The sequence below is a fragment of the Carassius gibelio genome, chromosome A3, assembly GCF_023724105.1.
Source record: "Carassius gibelio isolate Cgi1373 ecotype wild population from Czech Republic chromosome A3, carGib1.2-hapl.c, whole genome shotgun sequence".
In the NCBI taxonomy this organism is placed as follows: Eukaryota; Metazoa; Chordata; class Actinopteri; order Cypriniformes; family Cyprinidae; genus Carassius; species Carassius gibelio.
The window spans coordinates 11,561,890-11,579,758 of NC_068373.1; the positions used below are offsets into that span (position 1 = coordinate 11,561,890).

Here is a 17,869-nt window from a genome sequence, read left to right on the forward strand (position 1 = left end):
ATATAACTATGCTTATTAAAATGAATTGGATGGGTTAAAAAGGTATATGCAAATCACTATAAGAAGACTAGTGCTGCAATTTTATGATGAAATATTAAGTATACAAGACTCATATTACCATATTGCCATGTAAGTCCACTAGAGGGCAGCCTTACTGTGTGACCTTCAGCTGTCTCTGAAAATAAAACGGCAGAGCAGATTTTAACATAACCACTCGAAACCATTTAGCTTTTTTTTTTTTTTTTTTTTTAAGAAATTAGGACATTAAATGGATAGCAAAGTGATAATGAAGATGCTACAAATATATCTAAAAAAATATATATAAATAAATAAAAAATAGGTTTTCCACAAATGCTACAAAAATATATTAAATTAGGCCTACATTTCAAAATATATTAAAATAAGAATCGTTATATTTTTTAATATTACTGTTTTAGCGTGCATTTGATCAAAAGAATGCAGCCTTGGTGATAAAAAAATAAAAATATTAGTGACCCCAAACAATACATACTTTAGGACTTTTAATTTTATTTTATGCATGTATTATCTTACAAAACCTGACAATTGTTCATATCCATCCAATTTAATCCCAATTCCACCTTTCCTTCCTTCAGATTGAGAGCCACAAGCTAAATTTCCGAGAGCAAGCCAAAGCGCGCACCGACCACGGCGCTGAGATCGTGTGCCGGTCCCCCGACATTTCCACGGATGGATCGCCCCGCCGTCTCAGCAACGTGTCTTCCTCCGGCAGCATCAACATGACCGACTCCCCACAACTGTCCACGCTAGCTGACCAGGTGTCAGCCTCCCTCGCTAAACAAGGCCTGTGAGCCCCCGGCCCAAACGTGTCGGCAATTGACAAAATGAAAAAAAAGTTACAAATGTATCTCCTTCAGTCCTTTCAAATAAGGTGCTTGTCGGATTTCTCCTAACTAAAGGTTGTCCCATGCAGCGGCTTGTCTGCTTGTGAAATAATTTTACGCCTCCTGGCACAGAGAGACAGGTATTGATGTTATTGGCTTAGTATCATGAAAAACAACAAAGAAAAAAATTCAGTTTAAAAGGAGCTGGTGGTGTATTGATCCCCAAATGGTCATTTACAGCACTGAGTAGCCTGGTTTTGTTCGTTTTAAAACCCGTTTTTTAAAACAACAACAATGACATTTGCTTTCAAAGCTGTATTTGCTTCGTTGCCTTATTGTGAATGTTTTTATTTACCATAACTTATGCACTCCTGTTTTGACGTGCAGCAGTAGGGAAAGCAAACATGCTACATGGTTTGGAAGGGTGGAGTTTATGATACTGGCTATGAATTCGATTGGACAGAAACATTTCAAACACTCTCTATAGTGGAATAGTGGAGGCATATTAAAATGCAATAGTGGCCTGCTATATAATTATTTAAATCAAAGACATCAGCGGGCTCCATAGTGCATGTTTGATTCTTAATGAAAGCTGTTAAACTATCTAAACACCTCAGTTGTGTCTTTGATCCAAAATGAAACAGTTAAGACTTAATGATAAATCATTATTCAGATGAGTCTGGGACGCTGTAATTCTAATATCATAAATTAGATATTTCTGTACCAGAATTTTGTCTGTGAATTCTTTAAAACTGCACATCCTCATTCATCTCCACAGCAGATTCTCAAGGCTTATCTGTCCTCGGTTGCACTGGAAGAATGAATCTTCTTGCTTGGCCTCTAGTGACTCTTTTGACAAAGAAAGCAAATGTCAATATACAAAAATCATACAAAACTTTTAAATAAAGCTGTGTTACGGGGCTCAACATTAAGGATTTTTGTTCAGTCGTTCAGTTATTCACATTTTAAGCAACATATTTTGTGTCTAAAAATACACATTTTACTTTTGAGATTATCTTTAAAAAATGATTTAATGCAAGTAAATTAGAAATGTAATGCCATGGAAGCTATGACATTTGACGTGTAGCTTTCGTTTGAAAATATTTGTAAAACTGTGATTTTTATTTTTAGCTAAATTTAGTCTTAAAATTAGAGATGATGTTTTTAGGATAATTTAATGCAAATAATTAAAACAAATTTTTTTTTTCTAATTAATGACAACCATTTCAGTGCATCCAATACATCACTTGAAGTTTCAGTCTATAAAACAAGAATGATTGTATTGATAAAAAATTATGAGACCACATAAAAGATGTAGTGACGGCCTTAAACCGGCCCCGGATCACATTGTCATCCTTATTGTTGAGCTCTGAAGTAGTTTGCCCTGCACAAGCCCCATCAAACTGATATCACTCGGTACATTCTCTCATCGTTTCCTTTAACTCATCTCTGTACGGTCACAATGCTTCTGTATTGATGGATTTCAGCTTCTGTATATAAAATACTGTTTCAAAGAATGTTTGTATGGACCAATGCAAAAGACTTGAGAGGATTTCAAAGCACTCATAAAATAACTAACATCATATCGGAAATCTCATATTGGGAACAGACAGCTGAAAAGTGGCACCCGGTGTCCTTCAGCTGCATTTGAGAAAACAACGGTCTGCGTTTTAAAGATTGTCTGTGGTCTAAGATGGATTGAGTCATGTCATCCAGTGTTGATTTATTTGTTGCAGGACGTTTAACACATCAGCCAAGCTCCCCTCAGTACTAAAGCCTTCAATCCAAAGCACAACACTCTCACGCTGCACATTCCCAGCATGCAATGGACTTCACCCATGGTCTTGAATATAGTAACCAGTCACCACATCCCCGTCCAACTGTTTAGAAAACCACCTTTACTAGAGCGTTTTAGTCACCTTAAAACATGCAAAGAAAGAGGGAAAAAGTGGAAGATTAAAGGAATTAAGCTACCTGCTAAAATACAGGTTTATGTTGCACACTTCTTTTTCTAATAGTATTGTGTAGACGATGTAAAAGATGTACGAATGTGTTCAGAGGATCTGACACTAAGCCTTTTATTTAATATCCGCATTGCATTTGCAGCTTTATGCTCATTTGAAAGTGAATGCACTGAGCTGCCTTTACACAAACTACATTACTCATTTAGATGTACATTTAGAAAGGGGTATAATAAGTAAAATAGGGGGAAATATGCATCCAGCATCCACAATACGAGTAAAGGACTTGACTAGTACCACATGCATCTCTCTCACGTGACTCTGAGAAGCTTTAGACGGATTGCTGTAAACCCAACACTGTAGCAGTCCTTTGAACAGCATGCTCCGAACATAAACCTGAGCATTTAGACGTGTGGGATAAGCTGAAGAGCAGAATTATCAGATAAAATGTTTAAAAACGGCATTGGATAAGGCCATTAGCTGCGTTTCAGACTGTTCTGTCATGTGTTGACCGCTCGAGAGGTCTCTCTCTATCTCTCCTCAGTTTAATTTCCCGCCTCTGCTCCTCCCTTCTCATTGCAGTTCTTCATTCTAGCTTGACCGTTGTGATTGTCGTTATCGTAATGTGTTTTATTAATTGGTTTACATTGATACTCCTTGCTGTAAACGTGAATTTGGAAATAAAGTCCGTATTAAACTGCTTTGTGAACTTTGTTTTTATTTTCTTAAAGATTACTCTTTTGCAGGGGCGGATCTAGAAAAATATTGATGGGGTGGCAAGAAGGGGGCAGGACTTTTTGAGGGGTGGCAACATATGGCAGACGTATATATACTGAATTTAGTCACAGTTATCAGTTTCATGATATATAGTATATGTATATGCTATATTAACTTTTGTAGCCTCCTTTACACAGAACAAATGTCAGACCTAACTAAACATTATAGGCTATACAGTGGTGTAACGTTAGTCTTTTTTTCTTAGTGTGTATACTGTGATGGATCGTTAGTTAGCGAAATAACGTTCTTCAACCAGATATTTATAATCTTAAAGTCAACATTACAACTATGCTAGCACTGTGCTTTCATTATAGCTTCATATTTTTTATAGATATATAATCCATTTTTACCTCTTTCCCCATGTGTTCCCTCGCTTCGCGCGCTCAGAAACTTTTCCAAACTTATCAGTCTCGTGCCGCTCTGTCGTCCTCTCGTGCTGCTGCATTCACTGCAGTCGGACATTGGAGAGTCGCGCTCGTAACTTTTCTAATTGGCCATAACTTTTAACTCGTTGGTGCCAACTGGGGTGGCAAGGCTTTATTTTAGGGTGGCATTTGCCACCCCGGTAGATCCGCCCCTGCTCTTTTGGTCTCATTTACGTTGCCCCTTAGATTAAGAAGTGGATGGGACTCGTTATAGACACTAGATATCCTTAAAGGTACAATGTAACTTTTTTTTTTTTTTTTTTTATACATGTTTTACCTGTAAAATAATACCTATTGAAAAAACATGTATAAAATCATGAACACTCACATGACTAAATCAGGAGCCAAATGAACGCAGTTTTAATTTGCATGGAGCCAGTCGCCTCAAGTTCAGATCACGACAAGACGAAGACTACTTTTTTATGCATTTGGTAACATGCTGGCCTCCGTATAAATACTGTAAAATAGCTTTCGAATCTATCAATTGTGGTCTTTTAGCTTTCTTTCACACGGTTTCTGGTAGATTTTCCGGAGTGGACATTTATTTTTCGTCATTACAATTTCAGATAAACGAGTCACATTTTATAAAAACCTCAAAGATATATAAAACCTAAATAATTGCAAGGTCCAATCCAAAATCCTTACGGATCCAAGCAGAATCTCCGTAATGATTATCATATATGAACCAGATTGAAACAGTTTCTAGAACAATAGAAAGACAGAAGACATTTGAGTACAATATAATTCAATTTTAATTTGAGAAGCACAAACGTTGCCTGTCTGTCAGATTGGCCAATTATCCATAAACTTATTTTTTTCTCATGTTGTCTCTCCATAAAGAAAGTGTTAAATATTCTCATGTGTCTTCTCCCTAGACAATCAGGACAGCTAGAGCCTGAACATCAAACACAGTAAAGAATCAAACAAGGTATGTACAAAATAAACTTTCTGTTGTTGTTTTGTACAAACTATTACATGCTAAAGGATATACCAGACTCACCCAACCCTCATTCACCACATTGGAAATTCAAAGTATGAAAATAACTCACACGATACAATATTGGCTTTTGAAAGCTAGTCAAACCTTATGGTACATTTGCCTGATAAGTACACAGACCCCCACAGAGACAGAGAGACATTAAACCATAATTAATGATGTTAAGAATAAAAGGGGCGGCGGGTTTCTCAGCAGGAAATGGGACAGTCTTGGAAGGTCCCCTTATGATTTGCCACACAACCTCAACAGATGAGATTTTTCTGACACTACGAACGCTGTTACACTCCAGTGAAAAGGAATATATTAAGGATTTCTGGTTTACATGACACCCCTTAAACAAGAACAAATGGCTACAATAGCTAGAAACGTATGACGACGGATACAGAGAAGCTACTTATAAAAATCTTAAGTAACTGGTGTCCGCTATTATACTAGTACATTCGTATTAGTTAAAAATAACAGGAGGGAGTTGCAAGCATTGACTCACTGACCGGGGAACTAACAGAAATCGTTCCTCATTTGCTGGAAAAACGGATCTATGCAACTGAAGAGCCTTTCCTATCAAGCACTCCAGTTAACATTATTACTCAAACATCAAGTTATGGGATTCAACGATGGCTGTAGGTATTGCAGATTGGAAGAGCTCTTGGGGTTGGAGCCAAGTCAAAAAATAAAACAAAAAACTGAGTCAAGTGGCAGCACATTTCAGTTTATATTGGAGTGATTCTGGACTAACCTGATCATGCACAGCAATGTCAAGTGCTTCAAAATTCACACCCACACGAGAAATTACACTGTTTACACGGTGATAAGTTACAGAGCTGCAGCGAGTGGAATCTAGTCTCAAATGTTAGCGTCCAGCGCATGTTAATTCAGGTGCTGATTGTAAGGTTACGGACATCTGTCGTGCAAGACACCAATTTCCTGCTCTAATCTAACGGAGGCATGTAAAAAGCACATGAGAGCAACACATCACTTTCGTTTTCTGGCTGCGATGAAGGCACCTGTTCTCTCCACGTCACTTTGACAGAAGTGGGGCACAGACAAACCACATTATTCACGAGAACATGGGACAAATCAGTCCAGATATTGGAATTTATGCAATTCCCAGGCATCAAATACGGGGAAGGTTGTCTGTTAAAATAAGAAGCAGGGAATGTGTCGAGAAATGAAGTGCTTTCACACAGATAAAACAAAGACAGGCATCTGGACCTTCTCAGAAGTCTCACTTAATCATTATTATTGGCTTTAGTTCAATGTTTTTATCACTCCAGTATAAACTTCAAGGCTGAACGGTTAATTTTATGTGGGATTTTGAAAAAATCTGAAAGATACCACACACAATGCAAGCTGAGCCCCTCAGTACAACAGCATGCTAAGGGGGAAGTGCTCTTCAGCGATATACGATACGTTTCTGAGCTTCTTATTTCGGTTTAGCCCTCAAGCTAATTTCTTTCTTCCTTCCTTTTTTTTTTTTTTTTTTTTTAATACTTCAGTGACCCAAAAGCAAGACTGAATTAAAACAGGTCTTAATATATATCTCCGTACAATTCACTAAAAACCGTGAAAGAATTTACTGATGTTTGAATATCAAACAACAGGGACTTTCATTCATTTTTTATTTATTCATTTTTCATCTATGTCGCTGCTGTTTCAGGAGTTTCTGAAAGCTGGTGGGTGGGCAGTCTAGGCTTCATTGGTGAGTAGGTTTGGGCTTGGTGCAGTCATCGCCAAGAGGTGATGAAGGCCCAGTGTCAGACTCCGACTTGGACGACCTGCACCCGGACACCCGTCGAATGGTCCTACAGGGTTTCTCACCAGCTGGACTCTGATGGATTTCGCTCTCCTGCTGTGGATCCACATCCAGCGGAAATGTCCGGCATTCCCATGGCTGTACCGGCTGGGGAGCCCATAGGGGACAAAAACAGAGACACACTAAGTAAATATCTGCACACATAAGACAAATGCACCAAAATGGCAAAAAGAATCTGTCTGGTAAGCGGAAGTTTCTTTGTTTCCTAATTCCACCTTGGCTTGACCAGTGGGACAGTCCCTGTAGTAAGTGCACTTCAGTACAACTGAGCACATGTGACTGTGAACGTACAATAAAGCCTCTAGCTTCACCTGAAACACTAAAAAAAAAATTCTAGGAAACTGATCGATGGTGCCTACCATTTCCTCATAGGTATCTGGGGTGGAGCAGCGCGTGTCCTCGTTGGACAGCAGCCGTTGGGAGTCTCTTGAGCCGGGCGTGTGAAAGCCAGACAGCATCAGCATCTCTGGACTGACAGGGCTGGATGGAGATGCCACCGAGTAGTACTCATTCAGCACCTGGAAATGTGCCGTCTCTGGAGATGAGGGCTGCGGTGTGCCACACAGCAAGGGGGTGGTCCGTCCGTCCACAGACTTGTATGACCTGTGGAGAAAACGATCACCCCTTCTCATCATGTGTGTTCAGACTCTGGTATGAATGCGGTGAATAAGTGTAAACTGGCATCTGAACTTTGGTGCACACCAAACAAAAGAAGGTGGGTCTCAGACCGCCTCCAAACAAACTTTGGTGGAGTTTGACTGAAATATGAATGCAACACAGAATCCAACGACAGCTAAACTAATCAAAACCTATTACGGTTTGGAACAGGAATCATTCTTTGTGTGTCTGAGATGACGTCATTGAAATGCTTTTTGCTTCAGTAAGTTCTCATTGTACTGTTGAGGTGAAGTGAACAGCCTGGAGTTGTTTTTCACTGCAATTCTTCTCTCCTGTTTAAAACTTAACTCATTTGCCATCATGAAGTACAAAACACAAAGGTCAGCTACATTCAGACAGACGCAAAGTTGTTAAATTGCAATTGTTCCTAAAAAGGGCAAAGAAAAGAAGTACAAGTTGTGTTCCCCCACCTGCTGCCCCTTCTCTTTGCGATGCTGCTGGCACTCCAACTCCAGCGAGAACGCTCCTGCCCTTCATACGGAAAGTGAAGCTGAGAGAATGTGACATCAGAGAGATCCTCAATCTGAGAGAATGGGAGAAGATTATTAAAACATACACCGGGCAGTATTCAGGGGTGCAGGCAATAAAAAAAAAAATGACAAGAGAGTCCTAAAATTAAACATTAACAAGCCAAATCACAAATTACAGAATCACTGTGGCTGTATGTAAACCCATTAATCATTAAGTGGTACTTTTCTTTTTGAACTGCTAGAACTCATTGTGTATAAGTAAATAATTGTCGTTCGCATCAAAAGATCATTAGTATAGGTGTTCCACAAGGCTGTGTCAGTGCACTTATTTTTCTTTTCTTTTTTTTTTTTTTTAATACAAATGAATGCTCAAGTATGCATTCACAAAACAATTGAAATATTCAGATGGCAGAGCCATATTAAGTTTACAGTGTCCACGACAATATTAGCACCATCTACCAGTCAGAACGGTTTGTTGACTGGTGTGATAAAATGAGTTAATATTACATACAAAGAAAACAGAGGAGATTGTATTCGACCCAAAATGCATAGGTGATCATCTTCAAGTGTAATACATGACCATAACATCGTCCAGTCACAGACAGGACATTCATTGGGTTTTCAATTGTCTAAATTTTTATCATATTGGCAGCCATTTTTAGCTCAAACCCTACTGAGCTGCCTACCAAGAAAGCATTTTGGGGCATCATTGTTTTACAAGCTTGTATAGGTAGGCAGCTTACAGGCTTGAAACAGCCTACAATAACGTTTGGGTGACCAACTGCATGGCCGTACCTCCACTGCATCATCCTCTTCAGATATTGGTTTTGCAAAAATGTCCACTTCTCGCCAACTACAATGAAAAAGCAAAGGGCAACATATATAGTAAGTAAAGAACAAATCTTTGAATTTATAAGGCAAATGAACACTGGTATGGAAAGACAGTTTGTGTCTCTGACCTTGGGGTAAGAATCTCTTTATACTGTAGTTTCTCTACTCGGGTGGTGGCGGCCACAGACATGGGGATGACGATGTTATTGATGTCAAAGGGGCTCTCTCCTCTCCGTCGGCGAATAGTCTGAAAGGGTCACATACAGATCTAAGTAACTCATTCTCACGTCTACACAGACTCGGAAGGCTTTGAAGAGCATCTTACGGCAGCACTGCTGTTGAGGTGAAGGAGTGTGGAGGTCTCGGAGATTGATGGCTGTCTCATCAGGGGGCTGTGGGTGGGCGTGTTTAGAGCGGACAGAGATGGACATGGACTCCCCATGTCCATATTCGACTTTGGAGCATCTATAGACAAATCAAAGACAGTGCTGAGTTACAGGACTGAACTCAATGGTGATTTAGAGAGAGATGATTGAAACCAATAAAAGGAGGAAGTGAAACCAATAAAAGCAGGAATGAGAAAAATGAAAAGAATGATCAACATACTCTCTGTACAGTCCAGCGAGGGTTCACGAGGTCTCTTGCGGCCGTGACTCCTGTCAAAAGAACTTCTCTGGCGGAAATGCTGGCGAGACTCATGTTTAATGGCACTGATTGGGATGTCTAACTGCTGCTGAGAGACCTTCTCTGAGCGCACCTTATGATGCGACAAACCTGAGAGAAATAGCAAACAGGAAGATGAAATGGATGAAGATAAAACTTTTTTTGGCTGTATATTGAAAAAGCTTTTTTTTTTTTTTTACATTTATTTATAAATAATTTTTTAATCATTACCGTTATCCGTTTTACATTTGTGTTTCAGTTACTCTGCATCCTTTGTCTTTGATTACATAATTTTAGTTTATTAATTTAAAGTTTATTTCTAGTCAAGTCACCTTTATTTATTTCAGTGCTTTTAAAAATAAAGATTGTAACAGAGCAACTGAACAGCATTAAATAGTGTGTCAATAATGCAACCTAGCCAATTTTAACCTCTTAATCTGTACGGTTTTCCATTTTAATCTTTAAGATTTTTTCCTTCATTTGTGTGTCGTGTTCAACTTATCATTCTGGCCATTTCCCCCATTTACTTTATTCAATTTTTAGTTTTAATGCTTTTCATTCTTTGCCAGATACTCCGTATACTTTGTCTTGGCTTATTTTACATCATTTATGTACAATGAATTACATTATTTTATTTTACCTTTATTTTTAACTTAATTTAAATCCTCACTGTTATTCATTTTAATCTTTAAGTTTATTTTTAAGGTTATTTCACACGTGTTAATTCGATCTTTTTCATTTTTAATATTATCCTTTATTTTACATAATGTTCATACTTTTGCAATATTATTCTTGAACATCTGCTAAATGTTTTTGCAAAACAAATACATGATTGTATTGGCAAAATCTATCAATAAATTGGACTAAATTATACAGAACTACCTATTATAGTAATTTCTTTATATTACATGTGACTGAACTCTACAATACATCAGAGTTCAATAATTCATACATGGAATATGAAAGAAAGAAATAGTGTCGGCAACTGTGGCTGGACTTCTATGACGCCAGAAATAACTGCTGAGTCACTGCAACGAGTGTCTGGTAGAGAGCAGCTAATGACAGCCAGACACTCACTGGTCACTTTAACAGCGCACAGGGGCGTTCATATTTAGACTGTCCTAAGGGTGTGAGAATTTGCCTCCATTAGAGAAAACTCAGCTCCTGACATTTCAGATGCTGATGAAGCAGGGGATTAATACACTACTTTGTAGACTAGCCTAGATGTTAGCATGCACGATACAGTCATTCTGATCATGTGGGGCACACAGGTTTAGCTCCAGCTGCCTTAATGGCCTATTTTCAATTTTTAATAAAGCCCTTTAGTTGTAGTTTTCACACTTACGGACTGTGGAGAGGAGAGAGTTGGCGAGCTTGTGTTTGTCTTTGGATGACAGGTCTGAGACACGGCTACTCAAACACAACTTATGCTTGAGCGAGATCTTCTTGATGGGCCTGATCTTCTCAAGAGGACGATTCTGCCAGTGTCCCTTCAGCACACGCTGCATGTGGAGATTCATCATCACATCTGAGAGAGAAGACGACAGAGATTATCATCTGAAACAGATTTGCTTTGGCCGACATCAACCCCACTCATTTTTCGATTCCTGATAGACAAGTCCAACGGAACTGGTTTCTTGTTGAATATCTCGTTTCGATTTGAGAAACATCAGATAGTGAAAGTAAAACTGGTTGTGAACAGATTCAAGATGACTTTAAGACTTCCAAGGGATTTTTTTGTTGTTGCTGACACCATTTTTGCAGATGGGCCAGAAATAGCAGTAAGAGGTCATGTAATTATGTGGGAAAAGGGTGAAATGGGATCAGGAAAGGTTCAACTAACTGGCATCCAAACTGATTTACAATGTATTTAAGGAAAACATTATTCCATAAGGCAAGACAAGTTTATTTATATATCACATTTCTTACACAATTCAAAGTGCTTTAAATAATGATTACAAATAATGACTAATAAGGCTGAACTTTAAGGTGCTCTTGTTAAAGCATAATTATAAATTTAAGCACTGAGTAATATAAATATTATCCTTACTATAATATTTTGGGTTATTGCATGTTACTCTGCATATATGTAACATGTAAAAAGGACATTGTAAAAAAAAAAAAAAAAAAGTTACTTAAAGGTATACATTAAAATGTGTATGACAATTATGTGCATTTTCTCAGAATCAAACCCAACATCATTGTACATAACGCTCATTCAAAAGGACTTTTCAGCTGTACTAATGCAAATAGTGACTGACCTAATGATCTGCAAACATCTAAATCAGTACACGGTGTAATGAGTCAATTCTCCAGCAGAAGGCATCAGAGCTTAACTCTAGTATTCATTGTGCTAAGGTTCCTCTTCCTTTTTTCCCTCCATCTACTCTAGTTTCACCCATGGTGTCACCTGCCTCTTCTACGCCCATCATTCATTTGTACAACAGATGCCAGATTAGAGGGGACGACAGGTTCATATTACCGAGGGAAAATACGTCTCTCTCTCCCTCAGCTAGTCTGACAAAGCTAGCTGCTACTGGCATGCTCAGAGTCAGATTGCTCTGCTGGTTATCACTGCAAAGGTCAGGCAGACGAATGCTTGATCAGCTAATCCAACCAGCACAGGGAAGGACTGTTACTGAATTCTCACAGACATGAAATGCAAAAACTGTTCTGAGACCCCAGCACTTATGACCTGCCCCAAACCCACATCAGGCTGCAGGTTATTTTAGGAGGTGCAAGAACCAGATCCAGAATAATTAACACTTAAATGAACACCAAGCTGTTATGCAGTAAAAAAAAAAAAAGCCTTATTAAAAGTCCTCATCCTTGAGGCAATCTGTAGGAAATGATCAGCATGGATAGATAGAGCTTAGCCCAAAGTATACAAGGGCCATCTGCGTTCCCCAACGGTCTGTGTGATGCTGCTTCCGTCATCAGAACTGTACATGGACATCCGCACACACTGTCCACATGGATCCCAATTTTGGTAAAAACGCGGATGCTCCACGTACAATAACAAAGACGCGAGGTGAATGTTGACAGGAGGAGTCTACCAGGTGGTACTGTGCATATATTGAACTCAAGGCAGACAAGGCTGTTCAAGAGATGGAGAGGAAAGTGAAGTATAACCGGCTCTTGATACTGTCACTCTATGTACGTGTGCATACTGAAAAAAAAAAAAAAAATGAAAACACTAACAATTAAAGGACTGGGGTGTGTCCTCACCGTCTGTAAAGGAGAGGATGGGGTGAACGCAGGGGTCAAACTGTGCCAGTCGGTCCAGTAGGGGGAGCTGGTGTTGGGTGTCTGCAGGAGGGAGAGCACGTCCACTGCACATCACACACTGAGCGTTCAGCTCACAGCCACAGCGAGGAACCACGGACCTCGGAGCCTGACAGAGAGAAGTTAGTCCAGATTTATGAATGGTGAATAAATTAAGTGGTATGACTTTTTTTTTTTTTTTTTTTTTTTACATATCAGCCATGAACTGATAGATGACTACAGAAAAGAACTGATCACAATGTAAACTTTTTTTCTTTAAGAAATAAATACTTTATGGAGAAAGGACATAAGCAACTGAACACTTTTTTTTTAATATAAATGCTGTTTTCAACGTTAAGATGAGGATGAAGTAGTATTTTTATTAACTAACATTAACAAACAATAATACTGCAACAAACATATAGCACACTGATTAATGTGAATGCATTAAATCGTTATATAGAGCCTTTTTTTAAGCTTCTATAGAGTGGTTTATGTAATAACTGATCAACACATAAGTGGGTAGCACTTTATTTTACAGTCCTGTTCCTCATGTTCCTCATACTATGTACTTATTATAGTAATTACAATAACTATGTAATAACTAGGTACTAACCCTGAAGCTACCCCTAAAACTAACCCTACCCCATGTAGTTACCTTGTGTTACCAGAACTTTCTTAGATAAATACACTGCAAGTACACTAAGTACAAGTTAATACACACACTGTAAAATAAAGTGCAACCCATAAGTGTATCAATAGATACAAACAAACAGAAATATTTACGGACACCAAAACTTTTCTGCAAACATTTTTCAGGAATGATTTAGCATATTTTGGACATCAATTAACCATTTTTTTTCTAAATGTTTTGGAGCCTTAATTCTGAATAGTGTACTTAAGACACTAAAGATTTGTGAACACACTGCACATTGCCATTCTGTGTCCAGCAGCAATCCCAGCACTAACCTTGGCAGCATGACATGTGAATCAGAGAGAGTTTTGCAGAAAAGGCTTAACATCAAATAAACAAGCAAGGTCTAAATATTTTATATATACACATGTATATAAAGAGAAGTATTGTACAAGACTTGAATATTTCTTCTTGTGGGAAAAAAATTTAATACATTAATAAATAGCATGGATGGATCGTCATCAAATATGCTTTTTGTGAATGAAATCTCTGGAGCACCAGCATCCAAAATTTAGATCTGGCAGTGATCAGCCTTTCCCTTTGTCTACGTTTACTTGAGTTAACCCTTCCAACCTGATGCTCTCACACATACTCTGCAGCAGATGACCACACATGGACCAGTTTTGCATGAGGTACCCTAGTACTTATTCAAAAAAAAAAAAAAAAACAAGAGCGCTTCACATTAGAGCATGGACTATCTTCTCTGCATTCACCCAGAAAACACCTGGAAATACAGATCTGATCAGGTTTTGTAATGAAATGCAAATTCTGCCAAGTTTTTAATGACAATGTTCAATCAATCTGTAAATATAAAAAGTAGTGCATGCAATGCAATACAAGTGTAGTTTTTGATGCAATTAATGGGATAAGATATCATATAACAAGCAAAAAAAAAAAAAGATAAGAAAATCTAATTGCTTAACACATTTAAAATTAACAACAAAAAACATGCAGTCACTTTTAATAAAGCAGAAACCACACAAAGATCCAGCTAATAAGCAAGCTGTATGCTTCTATCAGTCCGTGTTCAAACACAACGGTGGAAATCTGAAAAGCTTCTGCCTTTTACTGGGGCAGCGTTCATCTGGAGTGCCGGCTATAAATTTAGGATTGAACAATCCTTCGGTTAGCAGGTAGTTTATAACTGGCAGTGAGAGTGGAACATTGATGACATTTCTCATTAAATTTCAAGAGCGTTGTCTCTGAATGACAATACAAGCGCTGTTATTTGTAATGGAGCTGAGCTCGACTGGGGTTGCGCTTATTGTTTTGGCACATGCCTGCCCATTCTCGCTCACAGTGGGCCTGTGTTATGGGAGGAATCGAGTTTTAAAGGCGGTTCAGAGAGCAACCAGATCTGTAGAAGAAGTGCTGAGACTTTGTATCCATCTTATGATCATGTCAGATACTGTTCCATGATTCAGAGGGCAGCTGCCGGTTAGACATGGACTGTTACAACACGTCCCAACCAGCCATGAGGTGATGAATTATAAACGTTTCTGTGCTACTTGGTTACTATTTCACACAGAAAAACCTCCGAACCGAAATCCTGATTCTATAAATTAAACATCAACCATTAACGAAAATGTCCAAGTTCAGAAACGTTAAATATTATATGACTAATCCATCGAACTCCACATGGAAACCATTACAAGGATATTACTGAGGCTGTATGCTTTTCTGCTTTCTATAGACTTTCAAATCACAAGAGCACATTCAAACCTAGTATGGTCCAGGTGTAGTGCAAAACCTTTGTCTAGCTTTATTTATTTTTTCAAATACTAAAGGTGTTCTAACACATCTAAATTTGTGAAGTGCAAATTATATGTGAAGCATTTATCTCGTACTCAGTGTTAACAGCCCTTTGTGCTCAAAGCTACACCAAGCTCTTGAGAAGGAACATGATTCTCCTTACCTTGCGATTGAGACTGGTGAGCGAGCCGGGCCGGAGGACTCTGCGTTTCCTGCACGACAGCAGTGGACGCGTGCGGGCTGCCACGCATGTGCTGTCTGGTGCAGGAGAAGCCTGAGGACCCATCTCTAGCTTCTGCTGAGACTCAGAGCGGATCTGCTCGTCTGGGGCCAAGGAGACGGGGGAACTAGGCCGTAAACTGGATGAGGAGAAGAAATCATCTCGAATGAGCATGACAATAAAAGTGTCATATCTACTTTTTAATGAAAGGGGGAAAAAATTTATGAACGCACATTTAAATAATACATTATTTGACTTTCATACCTGTTGATAACACCATTGACTTGTCTCGCAGGTCCACAGCTTTTCCTCAAGCCGGGTTCTGGGACGATACCATTGGATGATACAGACGTTTCCACTCCAGCAGGATCATGCTCCTAAAAAGACAAAAAACAAATGTGATGCTGGAAAGGACATCCCTCTGATTTGGGTGAGATTGGAGGAGTTGAATGGTTCTTGCTGCTTTTCTTCACTACTCTGATTGGATGAAAAGGTCAGTTGTGCTTTGCATACAACAGACAAAAGGACTGAGTGTTTGTAGCCCCTCTTCTCAATTCTCTTGCTCAACAAACCCAGCTTTCTCTCAGGCTGTGCGTAGGCCCATATCATGAGGGTTTAATCTGTTTGCGTGGGAATTAAACACACTAATGGATCTTAGACAGACCGTTTTATTATAGATAACTGATTACTTCTAATCAAATAACACATGCTTCTATACTGAGCTCTGTTATGGGTCTGTGCTCCTGGTCTTACCCCTGGGACAGGGCAGGTAAAGGTCTTGGTCCTTGAGTCACTGCTGTCTTCTGATACTGACTCACGCACCGAGCTCTCCCCAAGTACAACAGAGCCCTATCAAGAAACATACACATTATAAACCAAAACTTCCTTTGAAAACATCTCTTATATATTAGCTAAAAACTAGTTCCTCACTGCAGAGACGGCAGAACACACATTTATCTGCAGTAGCAAACAACAGAAGATCTGCAATCTGATGCTGGTGTGTTATGCATTAATTAAAATAAACAACTTGAGATCAGCATCTGTGCATTACATTTAGATTTCTCACAGTGTCATTGTAGAAGCAAGGTCTTTGTTAAAAACAGAGCTTGTTTACAGTCAATATTACATTTATCAACACCGACCTATCACATGCTAATTACATTTTCAAAAACCCTGACAAAACCCAGAAAAAAAGTTGGCACTTAACACGGTAAATATTTTTTGAAAGAAGCAACCAATGAATTGACAACCAATACGTCAATTCATTTCTGAAGTTTCATCTTCACGGTGATCTTAAAATACAGCCATCATTTCATGTGTCCGATGAATAATGACGACAGTCTCCAAATGTTTTGTTTGTGGTTCAATCACACAAGAAAAACAGGCTGTAAAAGCAGCACTTTGAAACAAAAGAGAGCAAAAGAAACTGGAAACAATGCTCCCACAAGAGTTTGCCTCACCATGGGATGTGAAACAGCACAAAGTAAACCGAGTGAATGTGCATGGCTGTGTGTATGTGCACACCTTGCTGGAGCGGATCTGTCTGTAAATGTCCGTCTGTTGGCGTATACGATACTCCAGATCCGAGACTTGGGCCTGTAGCCAGTTCCAGTGACTGATGATGGCAGCTCGGTCAACGGCATAACGGCCTTCTGCTCTCCTACATCTGGAAAACACACAGAAATATACTGGTTACAAGTGTATCCATGTTTTCAGAAATATCGGTTTTCGTATTTTGGATTAACACAAAGCAAGGTAAGGGCAAGCTCTAATAAGTTAGGCCATGGTGTGTATGTGGACCATACACAGTTATATCTTGGTTTCAGTCATTCACAGACTGTTCCTCACAATTTTTCAGTCCTGTTTCTACTGTTAATACAGCCAATTTATTATTATTATTATTTTTTTTTAAGAGTAAGGTATAGTGACGTGGCGTGAAAAACATCCAGTAACCTTTGTCTCCACAACACAGTGTGATGGAAGTGTGAAAACAAAACCGAGAAACAAAATCTGACAGGAAGTTAACCAAGAACATAAGTTCCATCCAAAACTTCCTGTAGCTGTTTGTGTGCGTGAGAATCCAGCAAGCCATTTGACACAGGCCATTCAATGAGACTTCTCCCAAAAAACATTCAACTCTCTCCCATTAAACTTCACAAAAACGAAAATAAAGAAATAATATGTAGTCAAACACTGTCAGAAATGCACTGAATTGAACTCCGATCTCTTTACATTAGCCACAGTTATTGCATAACCTCTGGTCTCTCGGGTCTTGCAGTGAGGCAACATAAACCAAGTAAAAACCAGAGCATATTACTGAAAACAAAAAGATTTCAAAACACGAGGTCGAAATAAACGGCTTCATCTGAAGTACAACAAACATGACTCAAGATTTCCCTGAATCAGACAGAGAGCGAGAGACTTGAGAGATGAAAGTGAAGGGAAAAAAGGAAAAGCATCA

The 17,869-nt window shown here is 38.8% G+C and overlaps 2 protein-coding genes across 7 annotated transcripts in view; one reads left to right on the forward strand and one right to left on the reverse strand.

The window, feature by feature from the left end:
- The window catches only part of maptb (microtubule-associated protein tau b), a 33,306-nt gene extending 29,782 nt beyond the window's left edge, over window positions 1–3,524 (forward strand). For 5 of the 6 annotated variants that reach the window (XM_052543606.1, XM_052543643.1, XM_052543626.1 and 2 more), the window contains one exon: window positions 615–3,524. In XM_052543606.1, coding sequence (XP_052399566.1) covers window positions 615–830 — 216 coding nt within the window. In that variant the 3' untranslated portion in view covers window positions 831–3,524. The remainder of the gene's footprint in view (window positions 1–614) is intronic. The other variant, XM_052543653.1, reaches the window with a different exon arrangement.
- Window positions 3,525–4,760: 1,236 nt separating this feature from the next.
- kansl1b (KAT8 regulatory NSL complex subunit 1b) overlaps window positions 4,761–17,869 on the reverse strand; it is a 46,818-nt gene continuing 33,709 nt past the window's right edge. The window contains exons 3-15 of the mRNA XM_052543595.1: window positions 16,933–17,074; window positions 16,162–16,257; window positions 15,673–15,785; window positions 15,352–15,547; window positions 12,707–12,872; window positions 10,824–11,006; window positions 9,422–9,589; window positions 9,141–9,280; window positions 8,944–9,062; window positions 8,780–8,837; window positions 7,925–8,037; window positions 7,196–7,439; window positions 4,761–6,923 (exon numbers count right to left, since the gene is read on the reverse strand). Of these exons, the coding sequence (XP_052399555.1) occupies window positions 6,717–6,923; window positions 7,196–7,439; window positions 7,925–8,037; window positions 8,780–8,837; window positions 8,944–9,062; window positions 9,141–9,280; window positions 9,422–9,589; window positions 10,824–11,006; window positions 12,707–12,872; window positions 15,352–15,547; window positions 15,673–15,785; window positions 16,162–16,257; window positions 16,933–17,074 (1,945 nt within the window). The 3' untranslated portion in view covers window positions 4,761–6,716. The remainder of the gene's footprint in view (window positions 6,924–7,195; window positions 7,440–7,924; window positions 8,038–8,779; window positions 8,838–8,943; window positions 9,063–9,140; window positions 9,281–9,421; window positions 9,590–10,823; window positions 11,007–12,706; window positions 12,873–15,351; window positions 15,548–15,672; window positions 15,786–16,161; window positions 16,258–16,932; window positions 17,075–17,869) is intronic.